General features: G+C 42.9%; 1 protein-coding gene across 2 annotated transcripts in view; it reads right to left on the bottom strand.

Moving 5' to 3' along the window:
• Positions 1 to 21,037, bottom strand: part of STON2 (stonin 2) — a 120,237-nt gene that overhangs the window by 75,101 nt on the left and 24,099 nt on the right. For both annotated transcript variants that reach the window (XM_037154797.2, XM_037154795.2), the window contains exons 2-3: positions 15,951 to 16,224; positions 13,459 to 13,734 (exon numbers count right to left, since the gene is read on the bottom strand). In XM_037154797.2, coding sequence (XP_037010692.2) covers positions 13,459 to 13,734; positions 15,951 to 16,209 — 535 coding nt within the window. In that variant the 5' untranslated portion in view covers positions 16,210 to 16,224. The remainder of the gene's footprint in view (positions 1 to 13,458; positions 13,735 to 15,950; positions 16,225 to 21,037) is intronic.

Raw genomic sequence — 21,037 nt, forward strand, 5'->3', positions numbered from 1 at the left:
ACTCGAGCACCAACTTACACCATACACAAAAATAAATTCAAGGTGGATAAAAGATTTAAATATAAACCATGACACCATTAAAGTCCTAGAGGAGCACATAGGCAGGAAAATCTCAGATATTTCACACAGCAACATTTTTACTGATCGGTCCCCTAGAGCAAGGGACATAAAGGAAAGAATAAACAAATGGGATCTCATCAAAATAAAAAGCTTCTGCATGGCTAAAAAAACCCAGTATTAAAATAAAAAGAGAACCAAGCATATGGAAAAACATATTTGCCAATGATAATTCAGACAAGGGTTTAATCTCCAAAATATATAAAGAACCTACATGACTCCACTCTAAGAAGACAAGCAACCCAACTAAAAGTGGGCAAAGGACTTGACCAGACACTTCTCCAAGGAGGACATACAGAGGATCCAAAGACGTATTTAAAGATGCTCAATATCGCTAGCTATCACAGAGATGCAAATTAAAATTGCAATGAGGGGACTTGCCAAGATGGAGGTGTAGGTGGAAGCACTGTACCTTCTCCCACAACCAAGTTTAAAAACAACAAAGTTTTAGCAACAAAAACGCAGCCAAACCACAGAAAATTGAACTATACAAAAGTCTTAACAACAACGAACCCGTCAGCCAAACCGGTAAGAGGGGCAGAGCCAGCAGCAGAGCGAGGTCAGGCAGGAAAGATCCACCAGACCGACCCAGGCACTCGACCCAGGTGTGCCAGCAGCCGTGGGCGGATCCCAGGTGTGGAGTAGTGGGCAGACCCACTGAGCGCACAAGGCGTTGGACCCACTGAGGGCTGACCGCAGTCACACATTCGCGCGCAGATAAACCAGTGAAGGAGCGAGCAGTGAGACTGATGTGCAGGCCCCAGTGGCGGGAAGCAGCAGAGGGGACCACCATTGTCCCTCTCTGACCCGCCCCCACATACAGCGTCACAAACCCGTGACCTGGGTAGCCCCACCCTGGTGAACAACTAAGGCTCCACTCCTCTAATGTAACAGGCATGAACAGATCAAAACATGGCTCAAGAACAGCTCAGAGCCCCAGAGACCATAAATCTAAGCGATGAAGAAATAGCCACATTTTCAGATGCACAGTTCAAAACACTGGTGATCAGGATGCTCACAGAACTGGTTGATTTTAGTCACAAATTAGAGAAACATATGAAGGCTAAACTAATTGAAATGAAGGGAAATGCACAGCAAACCAATAGTGATGGAAAGGAAACTAGGACTCAAATCAAAGGAGTGGACCAGAAGGAGGAAAAAAATGAACAAACAGAAAAGAATGAAGAAACAAAAATTCAAAAAAATGAGGAGAGGCTAAGGAACCTCCAGGACATCTTTAAACGTTCCTACATCCGAATTATAGGGGTACCAGAAGGGGAAGAGGAACAGCCACCAGTGGAAAACTTATTTAAACAAATAATAAAGGAGAATTTCCCCATGTGGCAAAGGAAGTAGAATTCCAGGAAATCCAGGAAGCTCAGAGAGTTCCAAAGAAGTTGGACCCAAGAAGAAACATACCAGGGCACATCATCATTACATTAGCCAAGATTAAAATGAAAGAGAGAATTCTAGAAGCAGCAAGAGATAAGGGGATAGTCACCTACAAAGGAGTTCCCATCAGACTGTCAGCTGATTTCTCAAAAGAGACCTTACAGGCAAGAAGGGGCTGGAAAGAGGTATTCCAAGTCATGAAATCCAAAGACCTACAACCAAGATTGCTCCATCCAGCAAAGCTTTCATTTAGAATGGAAGGGCAGATAAAGTGCTTCTCAGATAAGATCAAGTTCAAGGAGTTCATCATCACCAAGCCCTTATTATATGAAATGTTAAAGGGATTTACCTAAGAAAAAGAAGATAAAAAAGATGAACAGTGAAAGGACAGCAAACTCACAGTTATTAACAACCACACCTAAAACAAAAGCAAACTAAGAAGACAGCTAGATTCCAGGAGCAGAACCATAGAAATGAAGATCACATGAAGGGTCAGCAACAGGGGAGTGGGAGAAGGAGAAGGGGGAGAAGGTACAGAAAATAAGTAGCATAGATGGTAGGTAGAAAATAGACAGGGGGGAGGGCAAGAATAGTAGGGGAATATAGAATCTAAAGAACGTGAGACACGTGGTCATAAACTAAAGGGGGGGAATGGTGGGGAAGGGGGTGTGCAGGGTGGAGGGGAATGAAGGGGGGAAATGGAACTGTAATGGCATAATCAATAAAATATATTTTTAAAAAATCACAATGAGATACCACTTCACACTGCTGAGAATGGCCATCATAGACAAAGCAACAAACAAGTACTGAGGAGGTTGTGGAGAAAAGGGAACCCTAGTGCACTGTTGGTGGGATTGTAGACTGGTACAACCACTATGGAAAACAGTATGAAGTTTTCTCAGAAAACTAAAAATGGATCTGCCTTTTGACCCAGCAATTCCACTGCTAGGATTACACCCTAATAATCCTGAAACACCAATCCAAAACAATTTATGCACCCCAATGTTCACAGCTGCACAATTTACAATAGCCAAGAGCTGGAAGCAACCTAGGTGCTCATCAGTAAATGAATGGATCCAAAAACTATAGTACATTTACACAATGGAGTTCTACGCAGCAGAAAGAAAGAAGGAGCTCCTACCCTTTGTGACAGCATGGATGGAACTGGAAAGCATTATGCTAAGTGAAATAATCCAGGCAGTGAAAGACATATACCATATGATCTCACCTTTAACAGGAACCTAATCAACAAAATGAACAAGCAAGCAAAATATAACCAAAGACACTGAAATAGAGAACAAGCTGACAGAGACCAGAGGGGAGGGAATTTCAGGGGAAAGGGGGAAAAGTTTACAGGAACAAATATAAAGGACACATGGTCAAAAACTAGGTGAGGGGTGGAAATGGGAGGGAACTAGGGAGAGATGGGTGGGTGGGCTGGGATGGGAGTAAAAGACAGAAAACTGTACTTGAACAACAATTAAAATAAAAATTTAAAAAGTAAAAATATACATATGTATTTGAATAGATATTTTATGAAAGAAAAAATCTAAATGAAAAAAGAAAAAGATGTTCAACCTCATTAGTAATCTAAGAAATACAAATTAAAACCACAAGAGATACCAATACTCTCTCCACTTCCTGTTCTCCCTACCACCACATGACAAAAATAGAAATGATAATTCCAAGTACAGGTGAGGCAGCAAGACCTCAGATTCTTTTATATATGGCTGATAAGAAAGTACCAGTAAATTGGTCTTTTCCGATAAAGTTGAAGATGAACGCACACTACAGCACAGTGATTTCCCTCTGATTTTTTCATACAGGAGAACCGCTTACACACATTCCAGGATTTATGTTTAGACTCTTCCCAGAAAAAAACAAAAAGGATGCTCATTGAAGCACATCCTTAATTCCCAAAAAGTAGAAACAACTCAAATATCCATCAATAACAGAAGAGATAAATGGATTGTGGTATACTAATATGATGATGAAATTCACAGCAATAAAAATTAATGGAACTATCACTACACTACAGATAATATCATAGAAAAACCTCACAGAATGTTGGGTTAAAGGAGCAAGCATGAATGAGATAATACACAGAGTATCATTCCATTTATACAAATAAAGTGTAATGCACATGTAGGTAGGGTAACTACTAAGAATCTTAAGAATCATTATCACAAACCCAGAAAAGTGGTGGTATAGAAGGGAGGAAAGAGGATGTTTGAAAGAAGTGATCAGTAGGGAAACCCAAGGGCTTCTGGGTGATGACAACAGTCCATTTATTAAACTGGGTGATGGGTTGTACTATTGTTCTTTATAATTTAATATGCCGTAAAACTATTCCTTTTATTAAAAAATAAAAATTTAATATACATTTAAAATATACAACTTAATATACATTTAAAATATGTTCCTTAAAAATAGAAGTCTTATTAAAACCACACATCAAAAACTTCAGTTACTCAGAAAAAAAAAGCCATTTTAATCATTTATATTTTCACATTAGCTCTTTACATTTGTTAGATAAAACATTAATATTTCCCTTGAAAGAGAAACAAGGAATAATGCAGCTGGGAGAGGCAAAGTCCCTATATCTCACAAACTGTTCTCATTTGGCCTAATAGACTTTAATTGTTCACTTAGTAATCTTGGATACATCATTTTATTGAGGTTCTGAATTGAATGCCCTTGGGCCACAAAATTAGTTCAAGTTATTGGGCCGTGAACTCTTCTCCTGGGGCCAGACCTCTGGTAGCCGGACCAGAGACCAGCCCCATGCCCTCATTCCAGGGCTTCATAGCCACATGCACCCAGCAAGGAAAAAAAGTGATCAAAGGTAGAAACTGGCCTCTCTTCCCCTCCTTTGAAGTTATGTGCAAGGATCCTGGATCCAGCCCTATAGCCTAGAGCAAGTTACTTAATCTATCTGTTCTGCATTTTCACCTGTAAATGGGGCGAAAAGCAGTACCCACCTGATGAGATGGGAAGGTTAATAATGACCAAAACACTTGGAAAAGTGCTTGACACAAAGTACCCAAGAGAGTTAAGTGGTAGTTGTTACTATTTCCAGACATATCCGTACATCCAAATCTACTTGAAATCTCTACTTGGATCTCTCTCTCCCTCTTTTTTTAAAGATTTTATTTATTTCTACAGAGAGGGGAAGAAACAGAGAAAGAAAGGGAGAGACACCCAGATGCAAGAGAGAAACATTGACTGGTTGCCTCTCCAAACCTGCAACACAGGCAACCGGAGTCACACCGTAGACTTTCCGCCTTGAGGGACGATGCCCGGCTGAGCCACACAGGTCAGGGCTCCACTTGGATCTCTAACTTTACACGTCCGAAACTAAAGGACACTCCACACCAGCTCCTTCATCCTTTCGGATGCTCAGAATAAAAGTTCCCAGTCACCCTTGAGTCTTTTCATATTTAGTCCCTCACCTCTGTTAGTTCCACCTTCAGACTCTATCTGAAATCCTGTCACTTCCCACCATCTCCCAGCTACCCCCTTGGTCCCAGACCATCCTGTCCTGCCTGGCTTATTGTAGTGTTCTCCCACCTGGTCTTCCTGCTTCCCCACTTGTCCTCAGCCACACAGTTTTAAGGGAATTACCTGTTCAAACTTAAGTCGAATCTTACCACACCTCTGCTCAAAACCCTCTAATGGTTTCCCATCTCGCCCACAGTAAAAGTCCGAGTCCTCACTGTACTTTTTAAGGACCGGTGTTGTCTGAGTCCCCAGGATGTCTCTGCTTATCTCCTTCCCTTCTCCCCAGTTCCCCCCACTTCAGTCACACACCAGAACACGACCATCCCCCAGAGACTTGTTACTTGTCATTCCTTCATCACTTACAGTTTCTTCTGCCTGGAAGGCTCCTTCCCCACTTTCTGCAAGGTCACTCCTCTCCTTCTCTAAAGTCTTCATTCAAAACATACAACACAGAGAGACACTCCCTGGTCTTACAAAATTTCACATGGTCTCTCACCCTATCCCACTTTATTTGCCCTGTTTCTCTCCTTTCCACTTACCACATTATCTAACGCATTGTGTCTGCGCCTTCATCATGATCCTGGTATGGCTCCCTCAGTGAGCTCCATGGGGTACGAATATTCCACTGCACCCCCAGTGACACGGACAGTGAGTGACTGGCTCATGGCAGAGGCTCAGAGCACCACTGGTCGAATGAATCATAAACATACAAGTAGTCGCCTTAAACAATACAGCTAATACAATAATTTCTTTTTATCCTTTGGGATCCTGGGTAGATTAACATTTTTAATACTAACATACATGATTATGTAGTGTCCTTTACTTATACTTTGACATCTACTCACTGGGACCATATGATATTTCCAAGGCTGTAAACATGCCCATCCATGGATACAAAATAGATGGAATTCCAGCCTTTGTTTGTGGCTCCCCTGCAATTGCACGGCTGGCAAGGAGCAGCAGCCGTCCCAGGGCTGGTTCGGGGGACCCCCTCCTCACCCCAGAAGGCTCCACTGGCAACAGATTGCCCAACTGTTAGGCAGCCTCACCTTGGAGAAAGCAGGGACTGTGGCCAGCTTCCTCATAATTGCTTTCCCAGCTCCTAAATATTTGTTGCATGAATGAACTAGTTAATGAATGCATGCTCAGATAGTTCATTGTTTTGTGCCCCACACCGGGGGTGAGACAGGCCACAAGGCCTGACCAGGTGAGCTAGCACATTCTCCTGAAAAGGATAATAACTGGCGTTCTAAATGAAATATTTGAAGATCCCTTTTAGATAACTGTGAAAAGCCATTTTTGAAAGGCCTTTTTTCTTCCATGGCATGATGGTAGCTTCAAATCCACCAAAAATATAGCAAACAGTTTTAAGTGTGCTTTTTAAGGAAGCCCCCAGGAAAAAAGTATATATTGGTATATATACAGGGTGGAGCAAAAGTAGGTTTACAGTTACGAGTTCACAGAACTGTTAATTCTTATATTATTTTCCATATGAGCAACTGTAAGCCTACTTTTGCCCCAATGTTTAGATGTATATATGTGTGCTTCTGTAAGTATATATGTTATTTTATTTGTGTACATTATACCTGTGTGTATATGCATCTATGTATATGCATATGGCATGTCTGTGCATATATACATTGTGTGTGCAATCATGGGAAATCAAAAACTAATAATAGTCAGCTGATAAGAAAAGGGCATGATGGGGAAGAGGCTGGCATGGTTTCCTCACCTATTCTGTTAAGAAAAAATTCACTTTGCTGAGGATGTTGTCCTTCAACCTAACAGCTCACTGGCCCCATAAACAGGAGTCACTTAGTCATCCTGTAGTGGGTTCCACATAGTACATCTTTCAACTTTTCTTTCATTAATCCGACAAATGCTGAGTGAGCACCCACTAGGCTCTATGGCCCTTATTCTGGGATAGAGAGACAATGAGGTGGACAAAGTCGCTTCCCTCTACTGGAGAAGAAAGACAAGAACAAAGAAATAGATGACTTAATGTCAGGGAGAGACACAGCTGTAGACATTGAAAGCAGGAAGATGCTGGGGAGGAAGTGCTTGAGCCTCCAGAGGTCTGAGTGAAAACGGAGAAGAGCTCTAGGGGCCCTGGGCACAGCACGGGCAGGAAAGAACTTGTTGGGAACCACAGAAGAGGTGGAGAGGAACAGACGGGCTTCCCTGAGGAAGACGGGCTCTGTTAAAATTCATTCCTGAGGTCTGAGATGGATTCTGGAAAGGTCATTAACAACATTTAAAAGCAGAGAAGAACAATTCAAGGTATTAAAAGGCAATGAGAAGGGAAATCCATGCACACGTCAAATGCAGCGGGCCTTGTCTACACAGTCACCAAATGTTTGGGATCTTATTCCGCCCCCACCCACCACTCACCCCCAGTGGCCAGAATGAAAAACATAATAGAAATTAACCACTGGGCTGGTCTTCTTAGGGATTAAGTCTTTCAGCTGTCACTGCTGCCTCCCTCTTAAATGGCTGACATCATCTCTGGTCCACCCCCAAACAAGTAGCTCTTTCTCCGGTCCCAGATTATCAGCCTCCCCAGACACAATGGGAGGGCCTTAGCCCAAGTTTTTAGGACAGACATTTGAAGCACAAGGGAACACAAGGGTATTGCTGGGGCTGTGGGACAAATGTTCCAGAAATAAAAGTTTTTTTATGTTTGTAATTATGCATATCCTGCAGTATCTGCATAATGGGTCCAATTCAGCCTTGGCCTTGCTGCCAAATTGCCATGTCCGCAGAGGAAGGTCAGTGCATAAAATGACAAGGGAACAGGAAGCCTCATGCTGATGATAATGCCTTAATTTTTTTTTTTAATTTTGAGAAGGAACTATGCTCTTTCAGTCAATTTGTCTGCATGCATTTGCAAACATATTTTAAGCACACAATATACTTGTAAAATGCACAAACTACATAAAACCAGCCTTTGCTCTGAGAGAGTCTGTATTAGAAATGACCACTACATTCTTCCTGGTGCCCAGTGGAAATCTAAAGCCAGAGAAGGCAAAATTCTAAGTTAGGAAAACTTTTTTGCAACTGGGAAAACTGAGAAACACTATTGCTAAAGGCCCCAATGTGAATAGACCACCACCAGGGTTTAGATTCATTAAAAAAAAAAATCTTTAACAAACAATATAAAGATTTAACTTTGAACAGATTCACCAGAAGCATATTTGGTTTAATACTTTCATTCTGCTCAGGGTTTGATAGCTATGCATGCAGTTCAAGATTCAGCAAAAGAGTTTTCAGTTAAATTTATTGGTAGTTTTTAACCATGTAACCCAGATCAATCATATGGCATCTTCAGGCTGGAGATGTGAACAGTATTCTCGCGGCCTATTTAATTCTTGAGTATCTGACGTTTAAAATTCCAATACAAATTTTTCCAAAGATAATATCAACACAGCCTGATCCAAAGAGGACTTCTTAAGTCAAATCCCACATTTGGCTTCCACCGAATTTCACAACATGGAGGAAACAATTTTTACACGAGATTCCAGGAGCCTAATTTTATACGCCCTCTCACCCTGGTATCCTCGGGTCCAAGGAGTTGACATTAGTTGTCTTCCCTATACATGCAGTTATAAAAATGCTTTGTCACTCAATTGACTTTATTAGTGTTTTTTTTCTGAGGGAGATCTGTATCTTCTTGTTCGAAGACTAACCACATTGGCACTTAATTTCCTTCCAATCCTGCCCTAGTTGAAATCCAAAAGAAAGTTGTTCCCTTGATGGAGTCAGGCATTTCTGGAGTGGTTTTGCCCACCAGCTGTGGCTCCAGGTTATCCAGTCGACCTTGGTACACTTCAATGAACAGTACACTAAGTAGCCAGGTCACCAGGGTGGGGACAGACAACTCCATCGTTACCCTAAGCTCTCCAGCTCACTTTCTGGCATTCAAATGCCACAAAAATAAGAGATTTACCACTAATGACAGTCTCTTTGTCCCTAACTCCGCCATGCCTACAGCCTCCTCGCATTTTAATTAGGGCCAACAGTGCATTGCCATTCCAGGCTGAAACCCAGTGCTCCCGGGGCTTTATTCTTAGGTGGCACAGCTTAGAAGAGAAATTCTTTTGTTGTTTGCACTCTATCTGCCCCCAAAACTGCAACGAGTGGAGGCATGGGAACTGGAGGGAGGAAGAGGAGCATCCCGGAAAAACATTTCTCCACCCGCCTACTCGTGTGTGTGCACACGCAGGCTACCTTTTGTTTCCTAACTTCGCTTTGCAAGCCAGGATGTTAAGGTGTGGAACAGCTGGCTGAGTAAGCCTCCACTCTGCTTCCAGGAATGCAGACCAGGACTGACGCTAATTGGTCCCATTTATCCTCCGTTATTGTCCTCCCACCTATTTCTCCTCAGCCAAGATCATAATCGTCTCATAAAAGGATATGCATAGAAAAGCTGCATGGGACACGTCCAAGATACACATTTTCCCTTTCTCTTGACGCAGAGATGTGTGATCAGAAGTGCTGGGCATTTAACAGAGGCAAACGGGACACGGGGAACAGCATGGGAAGAAAAGGAGAAACTGCAACTACATTATGGGAAGAAGTTAGTTAATTCTGGTGATACTTTTGTGACTAGGGAAATGGCTGAAGCCAAACATCGGTTCCCATGGAGCCCTTTTTTTCTGGCTGAATCTCACAACCTGCTACCTATTCCACCGTTCAGATTCCAAATTTTTGCAGGTTTAAATACAACAAACGTCTTGCTTGCTCAATTCCATTTTATTCACGTGTTATCCATACTAAAAAATGTTTACTTGATATACTAAAGCCCAAATAGGTCCAGAATCAGACTGATAGAAATTAATATGCTAAGAGAAGCATTTTTTAGAGTGGGAAAATCAGAAACTGATGGATAGTTCATTTCTATATTGTCAAATTAGACTAAAAAGCACCAGACAGCCACTCGCTCATTTTACTGTGAGCTGGTCACTAAGTTTTTCCCAAGTAATACAGAAAGATCTGATCGGATCACTGGGGAGGTACAGGGAGGGGCCATAGGAGGAGGTTGCCTGAGGCAATGGATGGGATTGGCTGAGAAGCTGGATGCCTCCTAAGGCATTGGAATGATGAGACAGAAGATTTAAAATAAAAGGAGGGTGGAGACTGGCTCTCTGGCTCTCTTCCCCCTGGCTGCCTGGATGATCCTGCTGCAGCTGTCTGTGGACAGTATTTTGGATGGGAGAAGAAACCCTGGGTGCAGCCTAGGATCAGGCTGGCCTGGCAGAGGGTGGAGGGTTATTCTTCTTTGGGTCTTCTAGAGGGGACAGGCTCTGAGGCAGAAGCCTGACATTCTTCCAAAACTGTGCAGCTTTTGTATCTTATGCTGTTTTAACTCGTAAACTAATCCTATAAAAATAAGACAATTAAAAACTAACAGCGGGAATAATAGGGGAACTCAGCAGTTAAAGATTTTAGCCTTAATTGATAGGCTTAAGTAACTAATGCAGGTGGAAAGCTGTTATTCCAAAAGTGTGTAGCCGTTGAAGAAAGACTCCTTTCCTTTACCACCAAACCTTTGCCTCTGGAATTTTGCCCAGAGGGTGGTGGTGGGCAGCAGAGCCCCACTTGCCTTTCAGTAACACAAGTGGGCACCACTAATCTAGGGTAACACTGAGTGAGAGCTTTGGTGGAGACTTATGGGCAAATGAAGGGAAACATACAAAAATGTTTTATTGGAGCTCGGGCCAGGATTAGGAGAGAGGTGTGTAGCAATCATGCAAATGTTGATTGGATCTTGTTTTTAAGAAGTATTTGTTCAAGACATTTTTTGCATTATTTTCATTTAAAAATTTTTAAATAATTTTGATTTTTAAATTAATTTTTTAATTTAAAAAACTACACCCGATTTTGTTTTTCTAGATAAGCATTTTTCTTCAAGACAACCATTATACTTTGGTATGGAGCAAAAATATTTTATGCATATTTCCCAATTTGTCACAGAGAATATTAAAGAAATATACTTAAAAATCAAGATTTAATAAAATTAGTTTTTACTATTTTATCAAAGATATTAAGTGAAAGTGACTTTTAATATACGTCTGCAGGGTCAGAAGTTCTGTTCACCATTGTTTTTATGCCATCAATACAGATGCAATGCACTGAAAAATGCAAATAACATCTCAGAATTATTATAAACATCGTTATAAATTCACAGACCCCTTGAAAAGGTCTTGGGAAACCCCATGGATCTATGGACCACACTGTGAGAACTGCTGCCTTAAAGGAAAAAGTTTGAACACGGAGTCAAAACCCTTATCCACAACAAGCTAGGATCTCGGTCAAATGGAGGCAATGTAATCATGGCTATCCCCAGTTAGTTTTGCAAAACTATGTGGGGAAGAGTTGAAGCAAATTGACTCATCAGTCACATATAGAAAGTTCTGAGCAATTCTGAGGCTAAAGGTAAGGCATGAACAAGAGGTGAAAGAATTTAAATGCTATGAATATAATCAGTGGCCTGAAGGCATTGCCATTTTAGGGCAAATGAGTGGAGAAATACCACCCCACCCCTCCTTTCCCTCCCTGTCTCCGAGGAACAAGGAGCAGAGGACAGAAGATCCGGGCAAATACCTACCACTGAACATGCCTAGGCTGTTACAAGACCTTGGGGCCTTCCTGCCTGCCTGGTATTGAAACTTTCTCCTGACACTTCCTAGCATACAGCCTTGGGCAAATTCCCAAACACTCTCTTATTGGTCTCCTCACATGTAATATGAATATAATATCAATCTCTTCCTCATATGATTGTGGTAAGTAGTACCTGAGGTGGTGTACAAAGCATTGAGCACAATGCCTGAGAGTGTAGGCATTCAGTAACAAAAGTTATCTTATTAAAAATAAGAAACATACTCCTGTACTGATTCACTGCCCAGCAGCATTCAGTGACTTCTGCCACACGTATAAACGCTTCGTCAGCCCACTGTCTTGCCTGGGTTAGGTGTTCAGTAAAGGTTACTTCCTCCCTCCAGCTGGATGGGGGAGCCTGTCTGGACCTGCCACTTTATCCATGCTGCTAGGAGTATAGAGGCTTCTCACCAACAGGACAAATCTGATGCTTAACTAGGAAAAAGCATACTTTAATGGGCAAATGAGTACATAAAAGTGGACGTGTTTATTATAGGGTAGAATCGTGCTTCATCTTTTCCTAAAAATTGTTTTTTTTTTTACTGCGGTTAAAAACACATTTGAAAAACAAAGGGATTGTTTTTAAAAATTAAAACTTGCAAAACATTTAACTCACCAACAGAAAAACTTAATCAACCTTGCTGTTTGCTATTCTCGGTGGCAGACAAAATAACAGCCCCCACAACGATATCCACATCCTCATGCCCAGAACCTGTGACTATGACTGACAGCTTACTTGCCAAAAGGGACCTTACAGATGTGATTAGATTAAAAACCCGAGATGGGGCATTATCCAGGATTATGCTGGTGGGACAATGTAATCACAAGGGGCCTCGAAAATGGAGAGGGAGGCCGAAGTCAGTCAGAGGAAGGTGGGACTGCGGAACGAAGGGACAGAGAGAGGCACGCTGCTAGCTCTGGAGGCGGAGATAGGGGCCACGTGTCCGGGAGCCTGTTTGGCCTCTAGAAGCTGGAAAGTGGAAGGAAGCACATTCTCCCCTAAAGCCATCTGACAGGAACGCAGTCCTGACAACATCTTGATTCTAGCCAAGTGACATTCATATCAGTCTTCGTAACTACAGGATTGTACAATAGTAAAACAGTGTTGTTTAAGCCAGTAGGTTGGTGGTAGTTTGTGACAGCAGTAGAAAGAAAACTACTATAATCTCTAACGTTATCCAGTCACCCTCGGTAGGCCTGCACGTGCAGTGAAGTACGTAGCCAGGTTACCGCCGTGAGGACTAGCAGCTCCTTTTGCTTCACTAGGCCCCGCAGTGCAGCTTCTGGCCATTTAAATCCCACAAAATAAGGTACTGAACATGAATGACAGTGCCCACCCTTGAAGACTGGGATTCAAGAGATGTGAGACCTAAGAATATCCCTATTTAACTGGTTATTCTGTTCGAGATGGTTGGTGGTCCACACTCTGAGACACATTCATTTCTATTTGTAAGTCGTTTACAACTTAGGTGCTGAGCCAATGTTGTTCTCATTCCTAATAGATAAATAAATATACATACTTCCCAGACAGGTCAACAACGAGGGACAAGGGTAAAAGGCTGGAAATGGTCCAGAACACACAGATCCTTCCATATGCTTCTGTTAACAAAAACTATTTGTAGAATTAAGCCAGGTGAGATCTCTGCCTACTCTCTCCTATGTGACCAGTGCTTTAGAGCTCTGGAACATGTCAAGTGGAATCCCGGCGGCCTTACACACCTCGCATGGAAAAGCATTCCTGATGAGCACACACCTAAGCCAGAACCCTTCTTAGCCTCCCACCTGTCCCACCTGTTTCTTTAGGAGGCAGAGATGTGCTGGCCCAGGGTGTGTCGTCTTCAAATTGAACCCAGTTCCTGATGGCGGAAGCCAGGTCAGGGGAGGGCTGCTCAGGGCTCCCAGGAGGAGAGGCAGCTTCAGAGATGAGACCCATCTTCTCAGAGGAATCATCCTGCTCCGAGTGGGAAAGGTCCTGGGAGCCTCCGTCTGCCGCATGGTTCCCTGCAGAGGAGCTCTCCGACTGATCCGAGGAAGACGACAGTCCCGGGAAGTGCTCTCCGGTGCCCCCTGAAACAGAAACCAGAGAGCATGGTCACATCACAGGAGGAGGGCCGCTCTTCAGAACTGTCTCGCTCTGGAAACGAGGACAGTGGTGGAAAAACAAAGCGTGGGCAAGAGGTGATCTCAGCACTCACCATCACAGTGAGTGAGGTGAGAGTAAAGAAATAGCCATGGCCATCCACCTTTATGCTAAAGGCATGGTTACCTGATCATGTGTAAAACTATAACCTGCCTTGGCTGGTGTGGTTCAGCTGGTTGGAGCATTGTTCTATAAACTGAAAGGTGGCGGGTTTGATTCCCAGTCAGGGCACATGACTAGACTGTGGGCTCAGTACCTGGTCGTGGCACATACAAGAGACAACCGATCGATATTTCTTTCCCTCTCTTTCTCTCTCCCTTCCCCTCTCTCTAAAATCGATAAGCATGTCCTTAGGTAAGGTTTAAAACAAGAAAAAACAAACAAACTATGACCTCAACATGACCACTGCAATATCTGGGCAGGCTGAGACTAGGGTATTCTCATTCACTATTCTTATCCCAGCATCTACTCCAGGACTTGGGGGTCACAAAACAAAAATGTCTACAGAGGCCAAGCAAGAAATATAACCAAGTCAAAGGAGAAAAGCAAAAGGCAATAGGGACTGGTGGAGAGTATGGCAGAACTGGAGAGCTTCTGAATGGACCACACATTTCAATTCAAACTTAGGCTCTGTGCTACCCTGACTACACGCACATACAGACCACCAGGTGCAAACATCACACCGATCAGCCGAATGTGGCAGGGGTTCTTCCCCTTGCTTTGTGTCGCTTTATTGGTCCTGCAATATTTAACAGCTTTCAAATAACTTTTTAAACCATATCCTGGTTGTGGTGGTGAGGACACAAATCTATACATGGCAAGTTCATCAACTGGACGTCAAAAGTGATCAATTTTACTGTATAAAAGCTTAAAAACTAGCCAAAGAAAATAATGAAAGCCTTTAGATTAGTACTGCCCATAAATAAACAAACAAATAAAACACATATATAATTTTAAATGTTCTAGTAGCTACATAAAAAAAGTAACAAGAAATAGGCAAAACTAGGTTGAATTATGTTTCCAACCCACTAGGTTGGAAATTTGTAATTCCAACATGTAATTGATATAAAGATTGTTAATGAAATATTTAACTTGTACTAGGTCTTCGGAATTCAGTGAGGGTATTTTACCTTTATAGCACGGTTCAATGCAGACTAGCCACACTTCAAGGCCTCAGTGGCCACCCGGCTCCCATATTGGAAGCACACCTGTGAACTCACACTTTCCAGGTGTTGTACGTGAGGCTGGGCTGATTTTAGTCAGCAGGGGCAGCTGCAGTAGAACAGAACCAGCTGACAGGGCTCTGCAAATCCTACCTTGCATCCTGCATCCTACCTTGACCTTCATCCCTTAGCACCAGTTCCCTAGAATTCAATTTAGTCATCTCCATCATGATCATGGATGACAATTATTGAGCTCTTTCCATGTGCCAGGCTCTCTTCTAAGCTCTTTACGTACATTAATTCATTTAACCCTCACAACCACTGAGCGGAAGATACCATGACTATCCCTACTGCCCAGATGGACTGCCACATATATGTTACTTACATGATCTATCTAAGGGCGTATCGCTCATCTGCAACAGAGTGATGATTTGAGCCCAAGCAATCTGGGTCTAGAGCCTCTCATTCTTAACAACTACACTTCAAAAATTGAAAAAGTCCACCCTCGTGGTGTGGCTCAGTTTGTTGGGCACCACCCCGCAAAGCGAAATGTCGCCAGTTTGATTCCTGGTCAGGGTGCATGCCTGGGTCGTAGGTTCAATCCCCGTTGGGACATACATGAGAGGCAAATGACTGAGGTTTCTCTCTCTCTCTCCCTTCCCTAGGCTCTAAAAATAAATAATTAAAATCTTTTTTTAAAAATTTGGAAAACATCCAAATTGCTGTTGAGAGTAACAACCCAAAAGTCTGCATGTCAATGCACGTCTGCATGTCAATGCACGTCTGCATGTACACTGTAAATATAAAGTTGATGCTCTTTGGGAGAAAGCAGCCAATATGTGGTGCTTCCAGGCCTTGTTTGGGGCTGCCAGGGCCTAAGATGCTTCCTCCAGGTTTCTAGAAGAATCCACGGAAAAGTCATAGCAAGCAGGTGTGGTTCTTTACCAGTCATTCGCTTAGAAAATGAAAGCACTCCTTACCCTCAGAAGGGACAGGAAAGAGTGGATCCTCATTGAAAGAGACCCACTCCGACTGCTGGGTAGCGATGACATGGTCCAAGGTCGTCATGCTAGGAAGGTGCTGGTCATTTTCACAGTGCCGACCACAAGCAGACCCCGGAGTAACGTCTGGGGTGGGGTAAGGGTATGGTGGGTTGGCAGACTTGAGCGTAGGGTCCGTTGTGGTGGTCTTGCAGGAGGCAGGATGTAGACTGATTAGCCCCTCTTGCCTTTGGTTCATATGCCAAGCAGAAATCTGTTTAGAAAATAATAATAAAAATTTCAAAGACTCTCACCACATTATAACCAATCCACACAGGTCTAGGTTCTCAACAACAGCACCCCATGAGGAGGTCTGGGTGGTGCCCACTGGCCTTAGTTTTCTGTGAGCCTGTCTTGTCCTGCTTCTCATAGGGAAATATTTGACTTTATCATCAAGATCTCCGCATATGACTTCACAACAGACTTGCAAGTAATCACATACATTTAAGCAGTTATTTCTCCCATTTCCCCCAATTATTTTTTGGAAATACTTTTAACTATAATATAATGCCATCAATATAAAACAAATATTAAAATTGTTTCTTTTACCAAATGGTGAAATAAAAACACACATTATGTCCCATTGAATCGGTGTAGTTTCTTGCCTTAGGCAGGTAGCTCTTTGCAAGCCTGAGTTAAATCTTTGGCAGAAACCCAACTGTCTCCAGATGGTATCTCCAAGCATGGTTTACCAATCAAGAAAAATAGAAATGGAGTCATTTTGTTCATTTGGAGTAAGGAGGGTAGGGCATTTTTGCTTTAGTGAAAAATGTGAGTTAAACACATTTTTATTCTAGGCCCACGTGAGTTAGCACAGGAAGAGTCTAGCCTTTACTCACACTGAAGTTATGTTCTATGTACAGAGAAGGATACTGAACACACTTACAATTTTGTTTGTAGTATTAATGTCCTTTTACAACTTCAACCTAGCTCTTGCTTTTATAATGAGGTACTAAAATCTGAATTAATGCAAAATTCATGTTTTTCTGCAAAAGAGCTTCTAACCACCTTGTACAATATCAGTTCTTATGAACTCCTACTCACAACAGTCGTTTTAGTCGAGAACAATTGAACTCATAGTCTTCTAACTGGTGCACAATAAAAAGAAAATGTTGAGGAAATTTTATTAGAGGTTATTATTTGCAGTAAACAATCTATGCTGGGGAAAATCAGCATAGAAACATTAACAGCCTTTGCTTTTTTGGTAATTAAAACAATTAGTTTTGTTGTATGGTACTTCCTAAAAACAACTAATGTTTGTATAGAATTTATAATTTTCAGGGACCTATTTTCACACCATAATTCACTTGATTCAATAGTCATTTTAGTTTGGTAAGACAGGTATTAATACCCTTTTCTTACAGATGAAGAAATCTAGCCTGAAATAAGTGGTTTATCCAACACTTCTGATATTTCCAGGTCCTTGTTTGATTCCCCAGTTCCTAAGATGTTTCCTGCAGGTTCTAAGTGAAAGAATTCTCACATCCCAGGGCAGTAACAGATCAACTCTTTTCCCCCCATAGAGCCACTTCAAAGAATGATCAAGTTAGTTGCACCAATCTAGGCAGTGACAGATGCAACTCTTGAACCCAGGTCTTTTGATGCCAAAACATTCTAATCTTTGGGTCATAGCCACAAAAAAGTATTAGAAAATACACAACTACCACCCAACTGAAGCAATTTACAAACATCAGTGACAATGGAACCATAATGAAACGATCTGTGAAACTCCGAATATGGAAATCTGCCAGGGTACCCCAGCTGTACAGAGAATGCAAAGCCCAGAAATCTGTCTTCCAAGTCCCTCAACTAAGATCGTTACCAGCCATGGACCAGACCTGTGAAAACCGTCTGGAGAGTGCAGTGTTCTCCTAAAAAAACCACACAGAGCCCAGGCCCAAAGGGCTGACTTCACAGGCTTCTCCCACAAAGCCTTTCGCAAGCCCAAATGTTCAAGTCACTCAATGTGGTAATGGCTGTGGGCCAAAATAAGACAGTAAAATTTAAGAGTCAGATGCCTCCTCTCCCAACAATAGCAACATGTAAACCAGGTCCAAGAACAATAAAAGAGCCACAACACATGTCCATGTGCTGACACATGCAACATCATAGCTCAGTGGGGAAAACATCCGGCAGATCCCGTGATGATGAATCCACCAAAGTTCACAGGAGGACTGTGGGTGGGGGGAGGCGTCTGGGGAAGTGGAAAAGGATGGAGGTAATGGGGTAAGTACCTGGGAATTTTAGGGCCCGAGGGATTTAAAGACCAACAGTCCAGCTCTCCAGTTTTACAGATGAGAAAACACAGGCCCAGGGAAGTCAGGAGCAGCGATAGGAACTGAGAGCATGGGCCCAGAAGTTAGGTTATCTGGATTGCCGTCCTCAGTTCACCCCTGAACAGCAGGAATAACAAAATTCACTTAATAATTTCAAGGATTAAATAAGATAACACACACCAGTGCTTAGTGCAGGGAGTAACAAACCCTCCGGACCAGTGATGATGATGATGATGATGATAGCAGGGGGGCCTCATCGAGGGCTTACTATGTGCCAGGCCTCTTTCCAAGCTTTCGATGAATATCAGCCACAGCCACCCCCGCTGCTGTTAAATGACTCGCCCAACGTCACATGGGTCATTAATGAGAGTCTTGGGACTAGAAGGCAAATTTCATGAAAGCACTCCACATTCTGGTTTTAGCAACTTCCCTTTTCAAACATTTTTAGAGCAGTTCTAGATGCTAAGGGGAGTCGGGCTCTTAATCTCCTCTTTACAGATACAGGGGCACAAACCAAGGAACCATGACTACCAATCAAAAAGTATGAATGAAAGAAGAGCCCCAAAGGTCTACCTACCACTCTTAACTCACAAATCTGAGATGCAGACATGGGTTGGTTAGAGATCATGAGTAGTTCCAAGCCTGGTGGAACACGTTTATTACAGGGAACCCTCTATCATAAGCCCATGAATTGGATTCGAGGTATTTACCATGATACAGCCACATCATCCAACAAGCCGTCGGACGCCAGACCGTGAGGAATGCTGTGCCAGCAGCTGGCAACCGAGGAACCCAATAATTTTGAGGCTAAGTTCACACTGGAATTGGCTTCTCTTTAAAAACCTCACCCCGTTTTTAGAATGTGAATCATAAAGTGAGGCTTACAATCACCACAAATGAGCAGTGACTCAACCAGCAGCAGAACTGACCAAGAGACACTAAAAACTTTATTGACACCTTCAGGCTGCCACTTCGGAGAGAAGTTTCTTTCTTAGCATCCCTTACGCACTAAAATTTGGGGGTGGAGAATGCAGTTGGCTGACAGGACGGGAGTCATAGAAACAGATTTGTTTCTGTCCATCCTGTCCTATGCATTCAGGAGCCCTGTGGGTCCGGAAATGCACCAGGCTCCCTTTGACAGGTGGAGATACTAACCACTATACTAACAAGGAGTTGTTGTTACCAGGCACCCTTTGAGATAGTGGCTCTCCAGCAGTCTGCAATCTAGCTGGCGAGATGAAGATACATGGGAGCAAACTCAAGAAATCAGGAATAACTGCCTGTTGGAGGATACACTAGAAATGCTGGTTAGCCACAGAGAGATCTGCAAGGGCTGGTCTCAATCAGTCTCATGAGAGCTGCGATGTCCACTGAGGAAATGTGGGGACAAAGGACAGGTGGCCTTCACAGCTGAGAAGATGAGCTCAGTGGGAGAGGAGGGGAAGCTGCTGAAGGTTTAAGACTGCAGAGTGACTCAAGAAGTCTGTCCAGGGGAGATTCACTTTTCTCAGGCTCTGTGGAGCAGGAGTTTGGTGATGGAAACTATTGGCCACTACAGGACCTCAGGGTGTCCCAAAAGTTGGGGGTCAGCATCATTAGGAACAGGTACTAGGTACTGTGCTGGGCCCATTCAGGGCCTGAGGGTTCAAGGAAGAACAGGACAGCATCGCTGGGGGCCTCAGTAGCTTACAGTAGATTGCAGGGAGCTATGACAGCAGGCTTTCTATTGATAGGTTATCCATCAAAGCACTAAACAGCAGACAGTAAGGGCTTTAAAGATACTGAGGGCCCTCGAGGTAGGCGGTCAAGAGCTACACCTTAAAGAGGGGAGGGGAGAAGGCGTCTTAAGGGAGAACAGGAGCGGTCTGGTAGGCAGTTTATCTGAAGAGGGTGGGAGCGGTACTGGATGCGCCGGGAAAGGGGATGTTGGAACAGTGACAGCTCTGCATTGCAGAGTGAGTTGGAATTCTTGAAACTACTCCTTCCTTTTCCACTGCCAATACCTGATTCATGCCCCTGTTGTCTCTCTCATTCAGAAAGATACTAGCCGCTGATCAATCTCCCTGCCTTCAGCACCATCCCTTCCAACCACTCTGTGCCAGAGTGGCCGTGTTCAAACCTGAAAATAAATGCCCAGGCTCCTTTCCACTTTATGTCAGCCAACCAGAGTCTGTGTGTGTTGCTCACAGCCAAGAACTCTGATATATGGTAACTTTCCTTGACTCCCACTAACCCCACTTGCCCCTTACCCATCATGTTCTCTGTATCCTGATAGTTCTTACCTACACACATTTATCAGATTATAATAAACTCACTTGCAGATGTGGCTATCTGCCAACTAGCATGTGCACTCCTCCAGGAAAAGGACTGAGTCTTTTTCTTGTGGATGTTTTCCAACTCTTAGAACAGGGTCTGGAATTTTGTAACTGTTTGTGGAATTGATGGTTGAATGAATAAATAAATGAGTGAATGAACAAATGAATTGTTTTACCACGTAGTAGGTAGCATCTTCAAGTCTTTTAAGCCAGTAAATGTTTTAGGAAGGTTAATTTAAACACTATGTATAAGGAAGCTGGAGAGATGATCCAGATATATGGAAACACATCCCCTCTTTCTCTTTGATCTAAAACTGTACTATTCAATTCCGTTACAGTAGCCACTAGACACAACTAACTATTGAAATGTGGCTTGTCCAAACTGAGTTGTTTAAGTGTAAAATACATGCAGATTTCAAAGAGTACAAAAGTGTGT

Source organism: Artibeus jamaicensis, unplaced genomic scaffold (assembly GCF_021234435.1).
Source record: "Artibeus jamaicensis isolate MK-2021 breed Jamaican fruit bat unplaced genomic scaffold, CSHL_Jam_final contig_851, whole genome shotgun sequence".
Classification (NCBI taxonomy): domain Eukaryota; kingdom Metazoa; phylum Chordata; class Mammalia; order Chiroptera; family Phyllostomidae; genus Artibeus; species Artibeus jamaicensis.